This window comes from Anarhichas minor, unplaced genomic scaffold (assembly GCF_050575085.1).
Source record: "Anarhichas minor isolate MPS153535 unplaced genomic scaffold, ASM5057508v1 ptg000002l, whole genome shotgun sequence".
In the NCBI taxonomy this organism is placed as follows: Eukaryota; Metazoa; Chordata; class Actinopteri; order Perciformes; family Anarhichadidae; genus Anarhichas; species Anarhichas minor.
Window position 1 is genome coordinate 4293425 of NW_027466448.1, and position 22568 is coordinate 4315992.

General features: G+C 40.6%; 3 protein-coding genes across 3 annotated transcripts; 2 read left to right on the forward strand and 1 right to left on the reverse strand.

Annotated features, from left to right (window-relative positions):
- Positions 1 to 940: 940 nt before the first annotated feature.
- On the reverse strand, positions 941 to 5015 carry st6galnac4 (ST6 (alpha-N-acetyl-neuraminyl-2,3-beta-galactosyl-1,3)-N-acetylgalactosaminide alpha-2,6-sialyltransferase 4). Its single transcript, XM_076098750.1, has 5 exons — positions 4680 to 5015; positions 4445 to 4588; positions 3310 to 3719; positions 2649 to 2756; positions 941 to 2539 (listed from the first exon to the last, which is right to left on the reverse strand). Exons 1-5 carry the CDS (start codon positions 4701 to 4703, stop codon positions 2353 to 2355), a joined length of 873 nt encoding a protein of 290 aa, XP_075954865.1. The 5' UTR covers positions 4704 to 5015; the 3' UTR covers positions 941 to 2352.
- Positions 5016 to 5751: 736 nt separating this feature from the next.
- On the forward strand, positions 5752 to 14319 carry miga2 (mitoguardin 2). The gene is made up of 16 exons (XM_076086059.1): positions 5752 to 5797; positions 6577 to 6829; positions 6959 to 7169; positions 7272 to 7387; positions 7490 to 7610; positions 8217 to 8347; positions 8509 to 8626; positions 8879 to 9021; positions 9210 to 9322; positions 9589 to 9661; positions 9930 to 10016; positions 10144 to 10242; positions 10830 to 10964; positions 11096 to 11149; positions 11244 to 11360; positions 11955 to 14319. The coding sequence occupies exons 2-16, from the start codon at positions 6734 to 6736 to the stop codon at positions 12153 to 12155; spliced, it is 1815 nt and encodes a 604-aa protein (XP_075942174.1). The 5' UTR covers positions 5752 to 5797; positions 6577 to 6733; the 3' UTR covers positions 12156 to 14319.
- Positions 14320 to 16191: 1872 nt separating this feature from the next.
- dolpp1 (dolichyldiphosphatase 1) lies at positions 16192 to 20902 on the forward strand. Its single transcript, XM_076086070.1, has 8 exons — positions 16192 to 16328; positions 17017 to 17117; positions 17270 to 17354; positions 18004 to 18103; positions 18324 to 18422; positions 18574 to 18702; positions 18845 to 18934; positions 19544 to 20902. Exons 1-8 carry the CDS (start codon positions 16253 to 16255, stop codon positions 19578 to 19580), a joined length of 717 nt encoding a protein of 238 aa, XP_075942185.1. The 5' UTR covers positions 16192 to 16252; the 3' UTR covers positions 19581 to 20902.
- Positions 20903 to 22568: the final 1666 nt, after the last annotated feature.

A 22568-nucleotide genomic window follows, 5' to 3' on the forward strand; every position in this document is an offset into this window, starting at 1 on the left:
GTTATTTCGAAGTCCCCTTTAAAATTGTACTATAATAAAAAAATACATGAGCTAGATATCCAAGAGACGAAGCATTACAAATCATTTATATTTACGTCTCCTAAATTAATTTGAGGTATTTGACAAAGTATTACATTGGCGATCTGAAATATTTGTCAGGTACACATCCATGATATTATTGTTAGTCAGAAAATAGGTTTATCCTGATTGAAGGTGGATTTTAATGGATTATAAAATAAGGTTGTTGTGGGATGTTCTGGGTAAACTTCATTACATGTGTTTAAAGTGTACACCATATCTTCATTTGTAGCTTAAAAGGGCCGTACATTTTCCATCAGGTTGCAAATTCAGAGGTTCACACTAAATCTGGGTTTATTTGTATATGAAGAGATTCAATATGAATGTTTTTTGCATAAGGTAAGAAATCCTTAGAATTTACAAAATAGCATGACACGCACCGCTCAATTTAACTTTTCAGTTAAGGTGGAAACTCAGGTGTTCACTACAAATTGAAATCTGCAGTTATTTAATTGTTACCTGGATGGATTATAATATATCAATGTGTTTTAATGGGCTTTCTGCCTGGATTAAGGGGTAAAGGGGCAAATCCGGGGGGCTCACTCCAAATTTTGGGTTATTTGTATATGAAGGGGTTGAATAGAATGCCCTTTAAATCTACAACAGGACAATACAGGTACAGGAATTTGGAAATAAAAATGAAGCGCAGTCCCTGTTAGAGCGTGTGAAACTGTTTGTACACGCCCACACTGTCCTGCCAAGAAGTCTAATCAGTGATGTGACGCCTGTGTGGGTGGACCACATGTGCGTAGAGCCTTTCACTGCATTCCCATGTGTAGACACAGTTCAAGTGGTTCAAACATGACAGACATTAATACCATTTGTATATAGTCTCACTCAAAGTCGAGCTCACACACATGCAGACTGTCAGCAGATTTATTCATGTTTGCACCCGTCTGCAGTAACCAGTGGTCAAGTTTACATTCAAGTTTGTACTTTGCACAGTTCACCACATAAATCTGTGGTTCCCAAAAAGTCAATAATCATATTAATTCAAACAATTCCGGTCTGAAATGTAAATTACCGTGAAATACTTTGACACAGTAGTTTGCTCAGTCGTGCAAATAATATTACAGTCTTTGGAATTCGTCACAAAAGCAGGATTACGTGACTGAAAAAGGCAGCGCTATGTTTTTCATTGTAAACCAGCAGAAGAAATACGAAGGGAAAGTAACCTATGTTTAAAACAAAACACCAAACTGCATTTGTCCCGTCAGCCACAAAGAACTGCTCGTATTTTCCCATCATGCTCGTTGTTTTTAATACTGTTTGTTGGCCACTGAAGCTGTGGGCTGTATATCAGAGGACTGTGGTCTGTCGACCTCTCTGCAGTGACATTTGAATACTTCTCTGTGGTTCGTATACGTGCCATCACGTTTACATATGTTACTGCGCTCCATCCCCACATTCTCCACAACTACACACTGCATGATCTCTCATTGAGTTAAATGGCACTCAGCTCCCAATGGAAACATGTGGACACCGTTAACATTAAAATAAAATGTTTTGATGAAATCAGAAGCTAACTACTACTACTACTACTTCAAGCATTACAACACTGGAACTGGTTGCAGTCAGGGAAAGTAAACTGAAACGATTACTCAATGAATCAATCAGCTGATTGACAGATAATTAATCAGCACCTTTTTTTGTCTTTCTTTCTGCGAAAATCCACACAAAAAATGATTCTGGATCCAGCTTCTCAAATGGGATTATTTGCTGGTTTTCTTAGTCTTCTAAGTCTTCTTAAAAAAAGTCTTCTTTTTTACTACTTTCTGACAATTTGTAGAACAAATGATAAACTGATTAATTGAGAAAATAAAGGCCAGCTAGTTATCGTTAGTTGCAGCCTTAAACAAAGGTGCATATTGTAGCTGCACGCCTGGTTGCAGCATCAAATCGTAATGGAGTACATGTGCAAAATAAGACTGAAAGTCAAGGCACGGGTATAAAAAAAAGCTTTGGTATAAACTGGTTTTACGTTCTAGTTTAGTGGCTTAATGCTTTGTCAGTATACTGATATATGGCTATACATAACGGTAAGTGTTCAGTAATACTGACAGTGGTACCAGCTGACTTTTACATCTGGTACATCTAAAGCATTATTTTATATTTATGGCTGCGGATTATTTTATCCACTATGCCAGCATCAAATGGATTTTTTTTTTCTATTTAAAAACTGTCAAAATCTTTAGTAAAGAAGACTAAAAGCCAGAAAAAAAACTGTATTACAACTGTACGTTCAACATCTTCTGAGTTTAAACATCTCCTTCTTTAGAGGCTCCAAGAGGGGTGTTTGAACTCCATCTTGTGGCGTGTTGCCCATTTGGCATATATGGCCTTCTCAGTGATGAAGCGATGACCCCCGCGTTGTGTGTGCTCGTGGAACCTGTACATCTTGCACTCGTCGATTCGGTTCCTCTCGTAGTAATGGTAAGGAACGACGCTGTGATTGGCTCGACTGTCAGGGGCAGAAAAGTACCGGAGTTCGGTAACGGTTATTTCCGACACTTAAAAAGAAGATGGAGCTCGAGTTAGGATAAAATGTGTCATTGTGTAAAATGTCTCACCTGCAGTAGTTGTCGTCGATCATTCCATAAACATGGATGCTGTCACACATATCTATTGCGAGAATCATTGCGAAGAATCCAGTACTGAGAAACGCCCCCGTCTTCATTCTGAGTGAGAGACAGCAGGCACTTGTTCTTAAAAGGCTCATTTAAAACTCTAACAGGACCAAAATAAAAGCCTGGTTCCAGTCATTAACTGCACATCACATCATTAGTTTGTATATTACTTTAGTAACACTAATTTTGTAAGATCTTGATAAAAAATCGTTTGTAAGTGTATTTTGTTCCATGGCTTTATTTTGTTGTTTCCTGTACACATGGAAGCTTCTTATTTTGAAAGGAGCTGTGACAAACGGAAATTGACAGTTAAAACAGCTAATTAGCGGATTGATTGAAAAATTCATTGGCAACTCACAGAGGACGTTTCTCTTCATTGTGCACTTCTAATAGTAAAGTACATTTAAGTATACTTTTAGCTAAGTAACGTTTTCAATGCAGGACTTTTACTTGTATTTTTACAGTATGGTAAAAGTACTTTTACTTAATTCTTCCTCCACAACTGGCTGTAACTTTGGTTTATTAAAATACATGGAAAACAAACAAACAGTGCTTCACTCATGGCTTTCATTCATTAGATTGGGACTCTAAACTCATACTGTACCTGTTTTTCCCAGTTTCATTCTGAAACACGCCATCACAGTACTGAATCTTCTCTGTGGTCACAGCGTAGATTCTGACTTTTGGGTACTTCTCTGCTATTTTCAGGAGAGTATTAAAGACGTGTCCTTTCCCGTCTTGCCTCATGTTCCTCTCAGGACCCCAGAACACATATGTGGTGTCTGCTGATTGCTGGAAATAGTAGTGCTCATTTTTTACCAGCAAGGGAACACTGGTGTGAGAGACAACCCGAACACTGGTGCTGTTCCCTACGTCTTTCTCATACCCCTGTGTGGGTGCATTGTTCATCCGGATCACGCATCCGACTTTGTCTATCTCTTCTCCAACGCCAGCTCCGAACATCTGACCTGAGCTGGAGACCAAGGCACACTGGCTGCAGTGCATGTAAAGGATCTGTTGAGAAAGAGGGCAGAATGATAAAGGTGTTTTAGGTCATATAGGGAATTATATCTCAGTAGTAATGCTGCCAGAATTACATATGTATTGATGTACATATGTTTTGTCTGACTTTGAAGCCTGATCTGTTACTTTTTGTCATTTTTGTAGATCGAAAACTTCCCCCAAATAATATTTGACGTGTGATTTAAGTAACCAAAGTTGAATTTGTGGTAATTGTGTGTCTCTTTGCAGCTGCTTTGCATCTGTTTGTAGTCTTTTTATGTCTCTTTGTAGTCGTATTATGTTTCTTTGTGGTCATTTTTAGTCTTTCCCTGGTTGGTGCGTGTATCTTTGAGTGACATGTTGTGGGTAAAGGCCAGGGTGGACCTGACACTTTGGGCCCTTGGGCCTGTGCCAGGTAGGCTATTTTCTCAGTGTATCTAACAACAATACAACAGTTGGATTTTATGCAGGTGATGGTGTCATGTGAAAGCATTTGTCGTGTGATTCTATATGACTATGTATTTTTTGTAACGCCAATTGTCTTATGAATGTGATTTGAAGTTAGCTCATGAATGAGATTTTGAAGGGCTTTAATTTTGAAATGCTACATCAGAATGTCCGGGTTCTCTCTGCGTGACACCTTGAGGTGGTCTGCTATTAACCTGTTGTGAAATGATTTTGTAACTATGCACCATTTATTTTAAAATCTAGAAGTTGTCTCTCTCTCTCCCTCTCACCTGGTCCATCCTGCCGGGCGTGATCCTCATATAGCCCCTGAGCCCGTTGCTTTGCAGAACGTGAGACAGACCGTCCCGTGTGATCACGTGTCCAAACCAAAACAACAGAGGGAGGCTCAGGCTGAGCAGACAGAGCCAGAACATCTGTATTGATCAGGGGGTGGAGTTGCATGTTTATCCGTTAACGTACAGTACATCCATCTATTATTTTATACTTTAAATAACCGGCTCGTACCTGATGTTTCATATCAAGGCCCATGGGAAAGCCCTGCTACAGGAAGCCCGGCGACGCTCATTTTTCCTGCCGTTTAACTTGAGGCAGAAGCGGCGAGACTGAGACAAGCCCAGACATGGAGGAGTCATATTCATGGGGATTCATATTCACAGATATGAATGGCTGCTCTCGGTAAATTCCGATGAGTGCTCTTAAATCCAGGATCCGTTTCTTTTCCGTTTAACGTCCATCACCTTGCGGTCTGTTCCGCTATTCTAGTCGGCATGTTTGAATTAAATATCACCTGAAATCCGTCCAGTTGTTTACTGTTATCTGAGCCGTTGTGTTGACACAGTACTTCAAGGCCCTGTCTAATAATAGACTATAATGTGTTCCTCTATAGCCAGACCGTGGCTTCCGATCCGCCTTTTTCAAAATAAACGTGTCATCTGAACGATCTGAACACACAACACAAACATACTCGCATACATAGTATGCATTTATACAAAAACGTGGCCTTGAATCTTAGCGTTACAGTAAATAGAATATGACCTGAGAAGTACCTCGTAAGACATACGCACCTAAACCTATGTGATTTTTGCACTTTTATTCTGAAAGGCATATGCCAAAACCGGAAACAATGTCTTTATATCACTGTGATTCAAAAGCACTTTCACCAGGGCAATTCTGCAATGCCGCCTTCAGGGACCACTCGTAAATTAACGATACTTTGCGAAGGCTGAGCGCGAACGTCTTTACTTGTTCTTAAAACATTACCATGACAAAGGCAAGTCCTTGCACCAGAAAAAAAGAGTACTAATATGAGCAAAATACTGGCCAAAATGTAATTTTATGTACCAGGGGAACCTTTCTGACAGTTTTTACCTTCTATTTTTTAAAGGGTGATGAAATCAGGTCGCAGATGAAAGACGGACTTTAATCTGCGACCTGATTTTTTCCCTCTTTACGTCCATCCGATTGGTCAAGAAAAAAAGCAAACCTCTGTACTCCTCGTCCCATTGGTTGGGTGACCGCGTCAGTAACCATACATTTTTAAAGCCCCGCCTCCGAGCAGAAAAGCTAGTGTGCGGCTTTCACTGACTGTGGAATGCCCTTCCCTGGCGCCCTGGGTGACCACGGTATGTACCTATGTGACGGATTATGTTATTAGTCGTACCGCTGGTTAGCTGTACACAGAGCCGCTGAAGCCTCTGAGGTGTTAAAGTCAAAGCCCCACAGCCAGTGTGTGGTTGACCCGATGATGCTACGCTGTCAACTGACAGATGAGGCTGAGCTAGGTTAGCTAAGTGTGCTAGCTAACGTTAGCATGCTCGCCTGTGGGTGCTCATGCCTGCTTGCTAGTGCAACAACATTTATAAAAACAGAGCTTAGACTTGTTTAAAATAAAAAGAAGTGGTCTCAGCTGCCTGGACGGGCTAACTGCTTAGCTTGCTGTTCACCTACAGTCAAGTCTCTTTCAGCTAGCAGTACCATTATCAGTAATGTGGCTTGTGTAACTGGCAAAAACATTGTTTACACAGTTTATTGTATTAGTCAGTTTGGCTCCAAAGAAAGAGGAGAACTCATGTATAATCCTCACCTGCTGTTTGTCACGTACAGTATGTGTGTGAACTGGCTGCATACCAGCCAGTGTATGTAGGTAAGTAGCTGGCAGCATGTCAAGTTGCTCTGCTGCTGAACAGTGGATGTGAGCTTGATTTTTCCCAGCTTAAACCATGGACCTTTGCAAGTTGATTTTGTGTCTCGAGACATGTTGTCCTGGAGCCAACAGCACTGTTGCAGTGATCCAATAACTGTGTGATGTCTTTATCTGTTACAAGGCCTGTGCAATATAATGTTGCTTTGCAGGAGGAGGCCGCCACACTCTGATAATTTCCTCATGTCTTATTTATTATAGGGTAATAAATCTACAGTCAGCCATTGGACGAGCGTGGAGCACAAGCTTCGGGAGTGGATGACGATAGGCGGTTCGTCAGCAAGCCCTGAGCTGGCTGATCTCAGAGCAGAGACGACACCTTGTACAGGGGGAACGTGAAGGCGTTTACATTTCTGAGATGTCACTCAAACGAGCAGACGGGATGTCCATCGCCCAGGCTTTGGCCATGACTGTAGCAGAGATACCGGTGTTTCTGTATTCCACATTTGGGCAGGTAAACCGCTTTGCATACAGTTAAAGTTTTACAGCTCTAAACAGATGCGCTATTCACTATCGACGATGGATAAGTTAATGTTTAGTAGATCCCTTTATGACAGCTTACATTTGCCTCTCCTGCTTTCAGTCCATATTTTCTCAGCTGAAGCTTTCCCCGAACTTGAAGAAGGTGCTGTTTGCCACAGCGCTGGGCAGCGTCGCCCTGGCTCTCACCGCTCATCAGCTGAAAAGGCGGGGGAGGAAAAGGAAGCAGGTGACACAAGGGAAGGAGGGCCAGAAGACAGTGGGAATACCTGATGCGCTGATGAAGACGGGAAGACCCTCGTCATTTAAGAGAGGTGTGCATGACTTTACGCCCGGAGGAAAAGTTCCAATGATACGTTTCCTTTGTATCATCTATTGAGAAATATGCATACAAGGGAATGTTTTTCTCTCCACAGGCCCGTTTACTGGCAGACAGATGATGAGTCCCAGCAATCGGAGCAATGACACCATGAGTGGAATTTCTTCCCTGGCCCCCAGTAAACACTCAAGTTCCTCACACAGCCTGGCATCTGTTAGTTTGACAATTTACAACTAATTCCATATCATTTTGGCTACCGTTTTCTTTTTCCCACATTCCCTAATGTGTCATGGTGTGTTTGTGTTTCTGGCATAGATACGGGTCCCAAACTCTCCAAATCAGTCAGCCAATCCATCCACCCCCTGGGAGGCAGAGCCCGTGGTGGAAGAGTCGGGGGCGATAGAGGATGCAAATGCAGAGAATCTCTATATATTGGGTAGGTATTTACTATTACTCCTGGTTTTATAAAAAGGTAATACAGAGGATGTATGTCAGATATTTTGCTGTGTTGCCTTAGATATAGTGTTATAGTTCTACTTTACCACTTAGTATTTGTTCAGTACTTTTAGTCAGTAATAACAATTGATCGTGAAACAAAATCATCCGTTATTGGTGACTAATTTAAAAAACAAATGCTGCATGACTTGTATCTTGAGTATATGTATAAGTTATTGTGTGTGGTTTTACCATGTTTGATGGCCATGCTTATAATACGGCGTTTCCCACATTGTGGGAAGTCAGCATTCATTTTCTGCTGTTGGTAATTTGGAGATAATCTAGGCTGTTATCAGGTAATGTTGGACTATTGGACCCAGGGTGCTGTTGGTTAATATTTGGATTATCCTGCATGAACTATTTGAATTCTGCTCCATGTTCCCCCTTTTAGAACTCTAGAGACTCGGGCCACTTAATTTAGCAATATATTTGATAAAGTAGGAAATGTAAGAAATAACACCTGCAGCTTGGTGCCACAGTCACTCTTTGCTCAAAGTTCAGATTTTCCCATTCACAACGTGACGTCTTATCGCTCTCTTCCTGCTAGGGATGGAGCTCTTTGAGGAAGCTCTACGGAAGTGGGAACAGGCCCTGAATATTCGCCATCACACCCCCTCGACCTCCAGCAGCAACAACAGCCTCGCTCTGCAGGGGGCGACGTGTGAGGACTTTCCAATGGTAACTATCAAACAATAATTACCAATACAGACGGCATGATATTCTTGAACATGGTTGGATTACTTTCCACTTAAGTACAGTACAGATTTCGCCTTCTGTACATGTGATGGTGTCGGTGACACAGCACCAATGCAGCACAATTGTTTTCTGCTTCATTATAGGCTGAAACCCGTAATAAAGTGTTTGCTGAGAAGTTGGAGACACTACTGCACAGGGCGTACCACCTACAAGAGGACTTTGGCAGCAGTATCCCAACAGACAGCGTGCTGGCAGATTTTGGTAAGAGCTTATGTGTGACCTTAAAAGAACGAGAGGAATGATATTAATCAAAGAGAACAAAATGACAGTACAGACTCAGAGTTTGAGGTGTAACGAGCTGCCAAACATATGTTTTTTTTATGGTTTATTATTGATATATGATTGATACAGTGTTAGTGTGCTTCAGTAATAATACAGTTCCTGATTTTTAAAGTGGGTTCCCACGTTTTATTTTTCTGTTAAGTGCATGTGTTCTGGTTCTTGCCCTGTCAGTCAGAGTTTGTGGTGTTCCTTTGGCAGAGAGTGAAGGAACTCTGATCTTGCCTCAAGTGGAGAGTTTCCACAGACTGCGAGATGATGATGATGATGATGCGACCACTGTTACCTCTGACGAGTCCTTTTTCTCGGCTGCAGAGGTTAGTTCCTTTCCTCTGCTCTCTAAAGACTGACAGAAACCTAAATATACAGTAGTCCCTAAATTCCAAGTAGCTCCCTAGTATTTGTATCAAATACACATAAAAGTACTCTTCTATCTGCTGTTTTTCTATGTAAAACAGCTTATGTGGACTGTGTACTGAGGTGTGTGTGTGTTTTGTCCGTGCAGCTGTTCGATGCCTTGTCTTTAGAAGATGTCTACCAGCCACATAAACCAGCAGCTCTCTATGAAGAAGCCTTGTCTCTGGTCCGGGAGGGCAAAGTGTGCTATAGGTCTCTGAGGTAACTGTGAAGTGTACCGTCTGTACCTAAATATTAAAAGCTGTACGAATCAATATTTTAAAACTAAGTGTATTACATTATTATTTGTAATATCAAAGGAGTCGTTCGTAGTAAGGAACCCTGGATCTCCAATTAACCTCGGCTCTATGGAGCATTGAGTGTCTGTTGTTTTTGGTTCACCCTCGCTGCTGTGTATCAACAGCACAAGACGATAACATGTCGATGTTTCACGGAGCTTCATACCTTTTCTCTCTCTTCTTCACCAGGACTGAATTACTTGAATGTTTTGGTGACCAAGACTTCCTTGCCAAGCTTCAATGTGTGAGACAAGCATTCCAGGTCTGTTCCAGCTCCTAAGACTTACCCATGTTGTTTACGAGATCATTCTCTTTGTTTAGATGATTGCAATTATTGATAACAATTGCACAGCGGGAAGTGAAGCTGTTTTTAGTTGGTGCGTAGCTCTGACAGTTTATTTCATTTTGGTCCATGAGAGTGATCCCTCCCTGGTCCGCCCGAGGTAGATGATTCACTTTCAGGTTAACTGTGGAGGTTAAACGTGGTTTTGAACCAAATTATTCTATAAATGACTTTGTGTTTGTTCCAGGTCCTGTTGTTAGATGAAACTCATCGCATGTTTTTCATGGAGACGGGGAAGCAAATGATTGTAGGGTTAATGGTGAAGGCAAATAAGGTAAACACTGTTCGTTTGGATCCTCACTTATTAACTCGTCCTGTTTGGATAAGCAAGACAAGCTTCTGCTTCTGTGGACATGCTTGCGCAGCTGAAACTAATTAGTTCCTGTGTTGCTTTAACGCAGAGTCCCAAAGCCTTCCTGGAGAGCTACGAGGACATGCTGCTTTACACCAAGAGGGAAGAAACGTGGCCCGTCACAAAGATGGAGCTTGAGGGTCGAGGGGTGAGTAATCCCGTCCTTCATCTCATGTGTCTTTTTCTTTGCCAACAATATTGTTCTACCTGCAAGCATGCGGCCTGCTTGGTTCATCCATGGGAACAGGCTTTGGGCACAGGGTATCTCAAGTTCATGCTAACCTGCATTAAACTTTAACTGAAATACAGGCAACAGTCAGTTCGCTCTGCACTTTACTCGGTGTAACACTGTTGGCGGTTGTGTAACTGGCAAACCATCCATCTTCATTTAAGTGCCACATTTGTTTACAGTCGGATACTTTGCAATATGCCTCACAGAGGAAGTACAAATACTATGCATAAGATACCATAAGAAATTAAAGTTTTCCTCAGAAGTTAAAGGTACAAAGTTATGTAAAGAATGCACTCAACGTCGCTTTATAAATTCAGGGTAAGACAGCAAACAGTCAGGATGAAAACAGCAGGGCAATTGAAACAGACTGTGTACATGTATATACAGTATGTGTGTATTTATGTACATGACAACTGTATATATATAGTATAACGTTTTTAGAGAAAACCTAATCCCTTTCGTATGTAGTACAATGAACTGTGGGGGTTCTCGTGTCTCTGCAGGTGGTGTGTATGAACTTTTTCGACATCGTTTTGGACTTCATCCTGATGGACTCCTTTGAAGACCTGGAGAACCCTCCGTCCTCTGTGGTGGCTGTGTTGAGGAACCGCTGGCTCTCTGACAGCTTTAAAGAGACGGTAGATTTACACACACACACACACACACACACACACACACACACACACACACACACACAGCAATTCCTTGACTATTCCACCGACGTGTTAGCTACAAATTACTCTAATAACAGAGTTGTTTTGTCTGTTAGGCTCTGGCAACTGCTTGCTGGTCTGTCCTAAAAGCAAAAAGGCGTCTTCTTATGGTGAGTTTGAGCAAATTTAAAGATTGAGAACTGTTTATTGCAACCTGTATGTCTTTGATTCTGACAGCTGAGTTTCTCTTGCTGCTCTCCATAGGTTCCTGATGGTTTTATCTCCCACTTCTATGCCATATCAGAACATGTGAGCCCGGTTTTAGCTTTTGGGTTTTTGGGACCCAGGCAGCACCTAAGTGAAGTGTGCACCATTTTCAAGGTGAGAGCACAACTAAGACGCTGTGATTTTAACACAATATTGGAAAGGCAAGTACCGTTACTGGTGCAACACGTACTTTACACATGACGTTCAGTTTATTCGTCATGAGGAGGACTACAGTTGTATAATGTCTTCTGAGCCTCTGGTATGGAGAGTTTTTTTTCAACTCCCCAGCTTCATAAAAAGCCGTATCGTAACCTCCATAAAGATTGGAGGCTAGAGACTTAACACAGAATAGTGAAAATGTAAACCGCAGAGGCCGATATATCCTGACTTTTAATGGGTCGAGCTCCAAAAATGCTGGGTCCTACATTTCCCATAATGCAACTCACTAGCATCTTTTCTGAGACTCCATGCTCCCAGTTAGTAACCGAGTCACTAGCAACCTCAATAGTCAAAGATTCTTTTCAGGTTTTTGAAGGAAGCTTCGAATGTGAAACTCAATTTCAATAAATTGATTCATCAAATTAGTCTTTGATCTTTCTACGAGCTTAATGCGGGTACATAGTATGATTTATTTTTTTATTTAATACAGCCCTGGTCAGACTCACCGTGTCACGTGTATGTCATTCATTTCTCTCCTTTCGTCTGCAGCAACAAATCCTGCAGTACCTGAAGGACATGTTTGACCATGACAAGGTCCGCTTCACCTCGGCCCAGTGCCTGGCCGAGGACATCCTGAACCTTTCCCACCGCCGGGGTGAGATTTTACTGGGGTATCTGGGAATCAGCAACCTTCTGGAGCTCAACGGGGCCCTACCGAGAGACACAGAGGGCCCTTCAGGGCCCAACTAAGACTACTAGGGTCACTAAGGGCTTCCGACTTGTGAGGACTTGTCTCTGCCTTGTTTGGTGACGTGGACACTTCCTAAACACACCTGCATAACACAGGAAGACCAGGCCTTCTACACTGTTACTCCACAGGGATCGAGTCTCTCTGAGAACCAGTGGTTGCATTGTAACCTTCCATTCATCTGACTTGTGGAATATCATAGTGTTCATAATTATGTGAAAATAAATGTGCGTTTGTATGTTTTATATTAAAGAAGAAAGGATATTTGCAAAAACCATAATAATTCCTGGCAGGCTTGGCCAGCGGAAGACTTGGAGGATTTAAATGAATTTGTCTCCTTAATCTGAAGAAGTACTTATTTAATCCAATGTGGTTTAATGGCGCAAGCTTAGATGTCAAATATCCAAGAGACTGTGTGAATTGCAAAAAGTTCTCATGTAAAACTAGTAAAGTGTGTTAACATGTTACTCATATTGAAGTTTAATTATCCCAAAGTGGTATTTGGACCCACAGCTGTCTCCTCTTGGACATGGCGCTGATCCAGCTAAGATGCTAACGTTTTGTAAAGATTGACATTCTCAGTGATCTGATCAGATTTTCTCCAGCAATAGATGACGTGAATATTATTAATTTTAAGTGCCACAGAGGGTCAGAAAGAACGGTGCACACAGTCATCTAATACCACCTTTGTGTTATGATTGTTTGGAAACACACGTTGATATTTTCCATCTCGAGCCACGTTTTAAAATTGACCCAACCTCTAAATGAAACGGTGCCATTCTACTCGTCTTAGTAAGGATATTGTTGTTCTGTTTCATGAAGAACCGGGCATTGTACAGTCGGACTGTAACCTACATAAGTGCACTGATGAAGATAGAGCATAGAGATGACTAAGATGCCAAGTTAAACTAAGTCTGGTTACTCCACCACTGTGAAAGCAGATGTGTGTTATGCAGACTGTAGGTTGTTTGTTGAAGAAAACTAAATTATCTTCATGAAATGCGATGAGAAGATTATTTATTTGAGCGGCAGTATGTGTGATTATCGTTGCCCGTGTGATTGAGAAAAGAGAAGACGTTTCTGTCAAATCATTTTTGGGGTCTCACTAGTTTTATCACACAAATCAGCAGCTATTTGTTTTTCATAATCATACAAGTGTGTGTTTTGTGGTCTTGATCAATTCAAAATCCTGCTCTCGTTGCAACAAATCTCTGAAATTCAGAAATGTTACATGTCGCAATACAATACTGCTCAGAGTCGGCACTGTGGGACTATTTCTGTTTCTGTCCAGCATTTACATCCTTCTATAAATTAAGCTTTTACTGTACAAGAAGACGTTTTGTTTTGCAAATGTGCAGCTTTGTGTTTTTAAGCATTTTGCACTTTATCAGAAAAGCAGAAAGATATACAGGAATGTCCAACAACCCTTTTTGTAAAAGCAGTTTAAAGAGTTTATCTGTACAAATATATTGAATTATTTATTGCATCGTAGAACTGACATGCTGTACACTATGGAAACTATCGTTCCCGGAAAAATATTTTATGAAAATGATTTATTCTGGTTTTGTTTTAGTCTCCATGTTTGAAATGTTCAAATTCTCCAATTTTAACTTTTCACCGCTTGTCCCGTCCCGTCCATTCTCCCAAGTTTCAGCCCTGTTAATGTAGACTATCAAGTATGACTCATGCAGGTAAATGCAACTAAGGAAAGATGCTGAAGTTTAGTCTTGTGTTCGCGTGACGGTCTGCTTTTTCTCTGTCCTGAGATGATCAGAGATGAATCCCTCTGCATGTGAACATTCTCTGAAATGCATCAATCAGTGTATCTTTGCCACTTTTAGATCTAGGCTCTAATCGTTAGTTTTGAAAATCCAAGTTACAAAGAAGCTAACTCATAATGACTTGAATGTCAAAATTCGGGAATGAAGTGTAATACTTTGCGTATATTCTATAGATTAAAGAGTTTTATGAGGATTGCAGACGGCCAAAATGTAGAAAGACCTATTTTTTTCACTGCTGTACGTTACAAGTGTCCTATTCATGCCTTTTGTCTTTTCTATTGTTAAATTAAAATGCCAGCACAAACTGTAAATTGATTTTGATTCTCCATATTAGATGTTATTTTTTTGTTATTAAACTACGTTTATTACACCTTTTCCCAACTGATGGCGGCTCATTGCATTTCATGTCTCGCCAGGAATCCGACTTTCCTAAAACACAAGATTATTTTATGAGTGTGGTAGAGGTTTATGTTTTAAGAATGAATGAATGAATAAGAAGCACTGGCTTAATTAAAAAGAGCAGAAAGTATGAATATGTGAGAGAAATGGATCGTCTTTTGACGGCTCAAACCCTGCAGTGTATTATACAGTATTTACTCATACAAAGATCCATATACTATTAAAATTAAAAACAAGGTTATTTTAAATATTGGCAGCAATAATGAGGTACAGATCATGAAGAAGTCGTGTCGAATCTGTTTTTCTGTTGCCCATGTTGTGTTGGCTGCAACAGTAAATAAAGTGTGACATTTGATGCAGGACTCTCATTCATTATTGTGCTTCTTAACACCATTTAGACCTTGACAAAGTAACTAGAGTCAGTTGGAGAGATACAAGAGGAAGCTCTGGAGTGATTCGATGTTAGGCCAGTGGAGGGTGCACAACTCATATTGTGAGTGTGCTGAACAAGTTTAGAAACCTTCTTCTCATCTCTACAGCGAGGCAATGTTTAGTCTGTGGAAAGGCCTACTACACAACCAGGGGACATAATCAACGCACCCCATTTAAAAGCATCACTGCTTTGCCAAAACTTTAAGAATTGTCTTAAAACACTTATTTTTCTTGAACAAAACTTCCCCACAAAAATATATTTTTATCTCACTTTTCAAAGAAAATATGCATAAATTACGTTTAAAACAGAGTCAGCTTTGAAGATGTTGGAGGCCTTGAAACATGCATAATATCTCAAAACGTTAAATCCTATTCTGCTTTTCATTTCCTCCTACATTTTGGATACTGTACACGCTGACACAAAGGTCACACGCATCTTTACCATTAGTCTCTGCTTCCTCTTTTGGTTTTCTTTCCAGTTGGAGATACTCTGTTTGTTTATAGGGTCTGTTTGTTCAGGTTTTTGCTTTTTACTTTGTGTCCTGTTATTCGTGGCTGAATTTATGTGAGTTGGAGAAAGCCTGAGTTTGTCTGCTGTGTGTGTGGGTGAGTACATGTTATCTATCTTCTACTGCGAGATGAGCAATGTCAACATTTAGGTCTAACCCTCTAATGCTGAGATATTGTGCAATTTTGACAATGGCACAATATTTGTTTTTCCCTGAGTGAATAGACACCTATTTTGCTTTGCAGGTGAGCTACACCCAGTGTATTTAGTACACCTATAGCTAAAAACTAATGAGGTTTAACACAATAGTCATGCAATACAGAGGAGAAATGTGGTTCTCTTATACCTCATGAAGGTTATAATGTTCAGCTTTGTTGAACATATTTATTGTATGATGTATTGGTTCAAATTTCCCGGTGATGTTGAAATACGCTGCATTACACAGAGAGTTGTTTTTGTTATTAAGATTCTTCATTGATATAAATAGGGTGGCCAAAATAATAGAAACACCAGTCAGTACAAAATATCTTATCAAAACCATAACAGACATTTTTAAGAGTTCACTTTAAGCAAAGGGGAATTAAAAGGGATGTTTTTCATTTTCATTTATATATTTTATAGACTAAATGATGAATCGTTTAATCTAGATAAAATGTGTCTGGGCAAATACTGAGGCAATATCACGGCATTATATACATGGCATGCCATTTTAATTAATGTACAGCCTGAATTAATTCAGCAGCCTAATTATGAACTTTATTTTTTTTGAATGAGTGCAGTGGAGAGCTGGACTTTTGTGTTTTTTGTTCATTCAATAATTCTTCTCTATGGGGACTATATATCTCATATTCAGTGTGCGGCTGGGATTGGACGGCGTCTCCGCTGCCGGGACCCGCTTGAACACAGCGCTCCGTTCACCATTGGTTAGACACGTGTCTGGGGCGTTTCACTGGGACTGCCCGGTTGTGTCCGGGGTAAGATGGCGTTGGAAGAGCAGTGCTCGGCACCATCTCGATGGCGGTCCATATCTCTGACACACGTAGAGTTCCCGGAGGGTATGTAAAACTCAACGTCTTTCTCTAACTACCGAAGATGCTAACCGCTAGCGTGATTTTCGAAGACTGCGCGTGTGTGTGCTCGTAACTGAATGGACACGGTCGTTGGCGCTACTGCCAAATAGTGAGACGCTGCGAAACGTCGGAGCGCAGCGGGGAATGCAACCCGGACTGCTAAATAGTGAGACAGAGCCGCATGCGCAGTTGCGCTAATGTCCACAATGAAGGCTAGCTAGCCTGTTAGCTGCCTTGTTATCAGCTTTAATATCTCCTCTCAGGAGTTAACAAATACGGCGCGTCCTGTAGTAATTATTCAACACAATTAAAGCATCGTGAACAGCTAAATATTATTCATAACTATGGTGGAAACAGCCATATATTTCACCTTTTATAGCATTGTAGCCAGGACTGCGGCTAACGTAGTAGCTAGCTCCTTGACCTCATACTGATTAGTATAACTAGCATAAACCACATTGCACCGAGCTGTGCGTTAACAAAATAAAACAATGTGGATCGTTAGTTAGATGAAGGCTTGGCTACGTCACCGCAGCAGCTTCCTGCTTGTATTCAGTCAAATATTTCAGCCATCCGGGTTCACAAAGTGTCCCTCCCACCGGTGCTGGATGACTTTAATATTTGTGTTTTTTTTGATGGTCTCATATTCATGACAGTGTCTCTGTGTTTTTAGGCGACCTGACGGGACACATGCTGGCCTACTTCAGTCTCCTACCCATAGCAATCCTCGTGGGTTTTGTTACACTCATAGTGTTTAAACGGGAGCTGCACACGGTGAGTTCTGCACACTTTTAAGTTTCAGAGAGAGTATCACTTTTCAAGTCAATTTAAGGGGGGCTGAGTATGTGTGTCAGGCAGGCAAGAAGTTTGCAAGCTTTATGCGTTTACCTTATTGTTTTTTTCTATATTATATATAATGTTTACAGATTTCCTTCTTCGGTGGACTCATCCTGAATGAAGGGGTGAACTGGCTGCTGAAGCACATTCTCAGAGAGCCGCGCCCATGTGCAGGTGAGAGAACAAACTGTTGACATGATGCAATCACGTTATTTGTTCAGGTAACGGGACATCACCAGCTCAGACGTCTAGTTTCTCTACATCACATTGGATTGTATATCGATGTTGCGCATCTCAATCGTCAAAATAGTGGCTGATTGGTTTTCTAGAGACTGACTAACGGCTTAATTGCCGGCTCTATTTTAAGTTAAATTCCTGAAAAATCAAGGTACTTCATCACCTGATGCAAAAATCATATAAACATCCAAACTGCCATAAGGGAGAGATACCAATTACAGGCATTTCCTCAGTATAAACGATACAGTGACATTTAGTGAATCATTTATTTAGATGTGTAGTTTCAGTGAGATTAAGATATATTTTTCAGCAGTCAGGAAAGAAAACATACAGAATAAAAACATAGACAAGAGAGACATTTATACAAGTGGTATTCAAAACAATTAAAATAGAAATAAATATGCAAATATTCTTCAAATTGATTAAATTTAGCTCCGCCCAACCCCAGCCAGATGAGCAATGAAAGACGCTCACTTCACTTTTCAACTTTGGTGCTTGACCTGACCAAAATAATCTAATGTTTGTATGGATATGTACTCCATATTGACAATGTGTATTTATATCCGGTTATGTTGTCTCTCTGCAGGAACTCACACAACCCTGCACACAGACTATGGGATGCCCTCCAGTCACTCCCAGCTGATGTGGTTCTTTGTTGTTTACTTCTTTCTTTTCCTTTATTTAAGGTGAGCTCGTCTTTTCTTGGTGTTTGTGAACGTTCATGGGTGGAAATATGTAGCTGTGTTATTTGTGAGAGGCGTAGACCCAAGCTGAAGTTTAACGTCCACAAACTAATCAAATATAGTTTTTGTTCAATATCTGTTATCTATGTTTTTGACTACCACTCATTAGACGCTTTCACTTCACCTTTCCATGATGTGAACTCACGCCGATCTGTCTTTTCAGAATGCATCAAACGAACAATGCTCGATGTGTGGACCTGCTGTGGAGACACATACTGTCCATCATCCTGTTGGGCGTGGCCTTATCGGTCTCATACAGCAGGTAAGGCTGCAACCATTACTTTCACTATTTTTATTTCCTTGACTATAAAATGTCCTCGTGGTTTCTTGTTCCGTCTGACTCAATATCCAGAACCCAAAGATATTCAATTGACTTTTTCTTGAGCATTGTGTTGTCTCTCTCTCTTTCTCAGGGTCTACCTGTTGTATCACACCTGGAGCCAGGTTTTCTATGGCGGAGTGGTCGGTAGTACGATTGGCATACTCTGGTTCTTTTTCACACAAGAGATGCTGACACCATTATTCCCCAAAATAGCAGCGTGGTAAGTCGTGCTCTAATTTCTTCGCCTCCTCCTTGTGTCACAGGGGAAGACGAGTCGTCCGTAGCCTGAATAAGTGGATACAACTAGTCTTTCATGGCCACTCTTAATAATTTGTTTTTCTTCATGTTTTCTTAATTTATAGGCCAATATCAGAGTACTTCCTGGTGCGAGACACAAGTCTGATTCCCAACATCTTATGGTTTGAGTATACAGTGACCAGATCAGAGGCGAGGTAAGTTTCTGAGACACTTTTTTATTTAGTGCATAAAATCCAGATACTGAAAAAGTAAGACATGTTTTCGGAGAGATCAAGAAGCAACGGGCTTATACAACGGACCTCTCCTCAACTTGAAGAGAAATACAACAATAACAAAAAAGATGGAAACAAATCTAAGCTAATATAGTTTAGAAAAATATAACAAAAATAATGACAAAATGAGCAGAAAAACGAAACAATCAGTACAATAATCTAGTCTGCTTGCGCTCAGTTAGCAAGTTCGTTAGCTCATTTGCTAACGAGATGCTCAGATTTTATACAGTATTTCACCACTGACTCCTGTCTTCTGTCTACAGACCATGTCTCTGTTATTGAGCAGTTTAAATAAAAGTGAATAGTGCAACACAATTAATAACGCACAATAGCCATTTTCCATTTTGTCAAGATAGTTTATATAGTTTGCTAAGTAAAGTTGCACTTTTGGCTAAAGATTTGGGTGCATTTACTTCGTCCTCACTACAGAATCCGCTGTACTCTGCGATTCCATTGAAATTAACAGAATTTCCGTCTTTTGCATTTGTTTTGTGATTCAATTCTTCTTTTGTTTTGTTGTTTTTCTTCTAGGAACAGACAACGAAAGCTTGGAACAAAACTTCAGTGATCTACACAGTTCTTCTGTGAAACAGAGTTTAGGACCGCACGCACGCACACACACACACACACACGTACACACAAAACAAATGCTCACTCGACAAAAACACACTGGAGAACCATCTTTTGAACTGACGTGGTTGCAAGGAGTAAAGGGCAGAAACCGTTTACAGGTGGTGGCGAAAGAGTGCCTGGTCCCGGCCCGGAGCCCACAGCCTGAGCAAGTCCGTCCACACGCCTCTCCTCCTCGTACAGCTTGCCCCCAAATGCTCTTCAATGCATGCAAGACTGTGCAAGAGGCATACTATTTAATGATAGATTAATATATATATTTTAACTATAAACGCACGCTGACGGTAACAACGTACTGTAAGAGATTCAAGGAGCCGAAAGCGGTTTCAAACAAATTGGTGGGCGCATTGCAGCATGTATTTAGTAATTACTTTTTTTTAAATATTCGGATGGATAGCCGATGTGGAGGGGGGTTGGTTCTGGCTGGGGGGGGGGTTGGGTTATGTGGAATTAACCATTTTTCATTGTTATATAATAGAAAATGAACAATTTCTGAAATTGGTTATGATGTAATATAAATGAAAAATTTGCACTTTGTGAAATTTACAAGTAAAAACAGACTAACACTAGTTCAATGTTAAGACCCGCCCCCTCTTTTCCCTCATCAGTCTTTTCTTTGTGTGTCGGTCCTAATATATAAGACTCCAAAGCTTCTCTGCAGTGTAAATTGAATCTGTACTATTGAGCATCGAGGTTGTGCTTTCTGTTCATATCCATGTTTTAGGATAATAAGACTGAATCACGGCGGCAGGTTTCAGTTATTTTTGTCGTCGAACACACTTTGGACTGAGGTGGTGTTTTCTTAACGCCTCACACACACACACAGTAGCAGCTTGCGAACAGGATTCTGGGAATCGGTTTTCTTTTTTTTGTTATTCATTCAGTTTCTTATCTTGTTTTCTGCTGTTGCAGAGAACAGTTTGCTTTTTACCTGCATTTCCAAGATAACATTCCATATTATTTAGTGAGAAAACGTACATAAAGACTGCTGAGGGGATATGTTTTCTTTTTCTATTCCTTTTGAAGAAAGGTTAAAAAAAAAAAAAAAGCCTCGGGTCAGTCGTAGCATGTGATTATGCTTAATTCCTCACATCTCACGGCAGCTAATGTTGATGGCTGTCTTGTGGGGATATAAGCTGATTTAAAACTGTCATATCATTAGCTCCACAAAGGGAAGTAGTTCTCTTAGAATATTATTTAGTTTTTCCCCCCCATGTGTAACCTATATCAGGCTAAATAAAAATGTGTTTATGTACAGGACATGGTTCAAGTGTCGTGCTTTGAAATACTGTGGCATGTTTATGATACAAAAATGTGGTTCAATTGGTAGTTTGCTATTTGGGCAAATTTGGCACTTAATAATCGTGTCGGGCCTTTTCCTCAAGGAACATCTGCCCTATTTAAACGACCCATTCCATTTTTGATTCACTTCTCAGGCCTAACCTCAGGCTATCCCAAAACACCCGTCTGGAACGGGCATAGCCTAGATTTAAAAAAAAAAAAATGCTGAAGACCTCAACCTATTTTCGTTTCTGATCGGATGAGCAGCGAGCTTTTTTTTTTTTTGGAAGCAATGGTTTAGACTTGGTGGTCAGCTCCCTCCACAGATGTTGTTTTTCCTGAGCAGATGTTTGATTCCTGCGTCTAGCGTCTGAGAGGTTATGGCCACACAGACAGCATACATGTAGATATATTACACTTCATTTCCAACAGAGGGGCCAAGCTGTCCCTACTGGTACACTAATACTGACATTTTAAACATTGGAGGACTGACATCCACTGGATGAAGATTGCTATTGCAATGTAATGATAGTCATAAAATAAGTGAAATATCTTTGAGATGGTATTTTGCACAACATCACACATTTGAACAGGAACACATCGCAGTTACTCATGGGAAGTAATGATGCATTTAATCAAGTACTACACTTCAGTACTTTTGCTTTACTGATGCATCCACTACAATTGAAAAGGAAATATTGTACTTTTTACTGCTCTGGTGAGCTCGTACATACTGCAGGATGACTAGTAATAGCTTCAATTACCACTGTGTTGATTGTACAGGTATAATGCTGCGTACGCATTATTGCATCATTCACTTAAGGGCCTTGAAAACACATTTTCCCAATCAACATAATTCTATATAATCACATCATTTCCCACCAAAGTTAGAGCCGTTTAATTATTTTAGATGAGAGATTTGTTTGACGAGACAACCTGTAGCAGGAACTACCACAGAGGTGATTTCAGTACTTTGCCAGATGTTTATATTTCTGTCTGTGGACAGATTTTGTGACTGTGATAGCATCGCAACCGTGCAAGAGGCAGTCACACATCTTTACAGGTGTGTAGTTGACATCAAAATAAAGATCAAGTTTGAAGATGGGTGTGGTCCAAGTAAGGGCGCCAGAAGTAGAAGGGCCCCTTTTGGTGCCTCAGGCTGGTGTGATCCCTTAACAAGATGGTCTCTAGTTTTGTTTTGTTCTGATCTCAGTTGGGAGAAGGTGATGTGATGTATTTCCATGTGTTTATCCTTATTTTGGAACATTTGAATCTGGGTAGGGTTGTTTGCTTCTGTTGCCTCTGTCAGTCAAATCTGATCAACCCACACCCACACAGTCTCAATGAAAGCTGAGTCAGAGAGAAGCACCTGAGGGACTTTAAAGGCACTATCTAAGAAATAGCACCACCCACCAGTCAAATCGAAAATAGGACAAGGACATCAATTCCATCAGTGCAGAATAACACCAGCCTTATTCTTTAAGTTTATAAGTACATCTTTCATTCAAGATTAACCTTTTTTTCTCGACTGAATGATGTTCACTTTCATTTTCTCCCTGCGGAACAAATTAAACCATAAATCAAACATTGGCCCCGGTTTCATTAACAAGCTGCTCTTCCACAGTGGACTTGTTTATTTGCATCC

What these genes read in the sequence shown, in the direction of transcription:
- st6galnac4 (XM_076098750.1), bottom strand. Translation starts at nt 4,703, where the DNA reads ATGGGCCTTGATATGAAACATCAG. An exon ending in GCCTTGATATGAAACATCAG is followed by an intron (nt 4,589 to 4,679) that starts GTACGAGCCGGT and finishes TGATCAATACAG; the next exon opens with ATGTTCTGGCTCTGTCTGCT. An exon ending in CGCCCGGCAGGATGGACCAG is followed by an intron (nt 3,720 to 4,444) that starts GTGAGAGGGAGA and finishes CTTTCTCAACAG; the next exon opens with ATCCTTTACATGCACTGCAG.
- miga2 (XM_076086059.1), top strand. Translation starts at nt 6,734, where the DNA reads ATGTCACTCAAACGAGCAGACGGGATGTCCATCGCCCAGGCTTTGGCC. An exon ending in TGTATTCCACATTTGGGCAG is followed by an intron (nt 6,830 to 6,958) that starts GTAAACCGCTTT and finishes TCCTGCTTTCAG; the next exon opens with TCCATATTTTCTCAGCTGAA. An exon ending in GTGTGAGACAAGCATTCCAG is followed by an intron (nt 9,662 to 9,929) that starts GTCTGTTCCAGC and finishes TGTTTGTTCCAG; the next exon opens with GTCCTGTTGTTAGATGAAAC.
- dolpp1 (XM_076086070.1), top strand. Translation starts at nt 16,253, where the DNA reads ATGGCGTTGGAAGAGCAGTGCTCGGCACCATCTCGATGGCGGTCCATA. An exon ending in TTCCCCAAAATAGCAGCGTG is followed by an intron (nt 18,703 to 18,844) that starts GTAAGTCGTGCT and finishes CTTAATTTATAG; the next exon opens with GCCAATATCAGAGTACTTCC. An exon ending in GTGACCAGATCAGAGGCGAG is followed by an intron (nt 18,935 to 19,543) that starts GTAAGTTTCTGA and finishes TTTTTCTTCTAG; the next exon opens with GAACAGACAACGAAAGCTTG.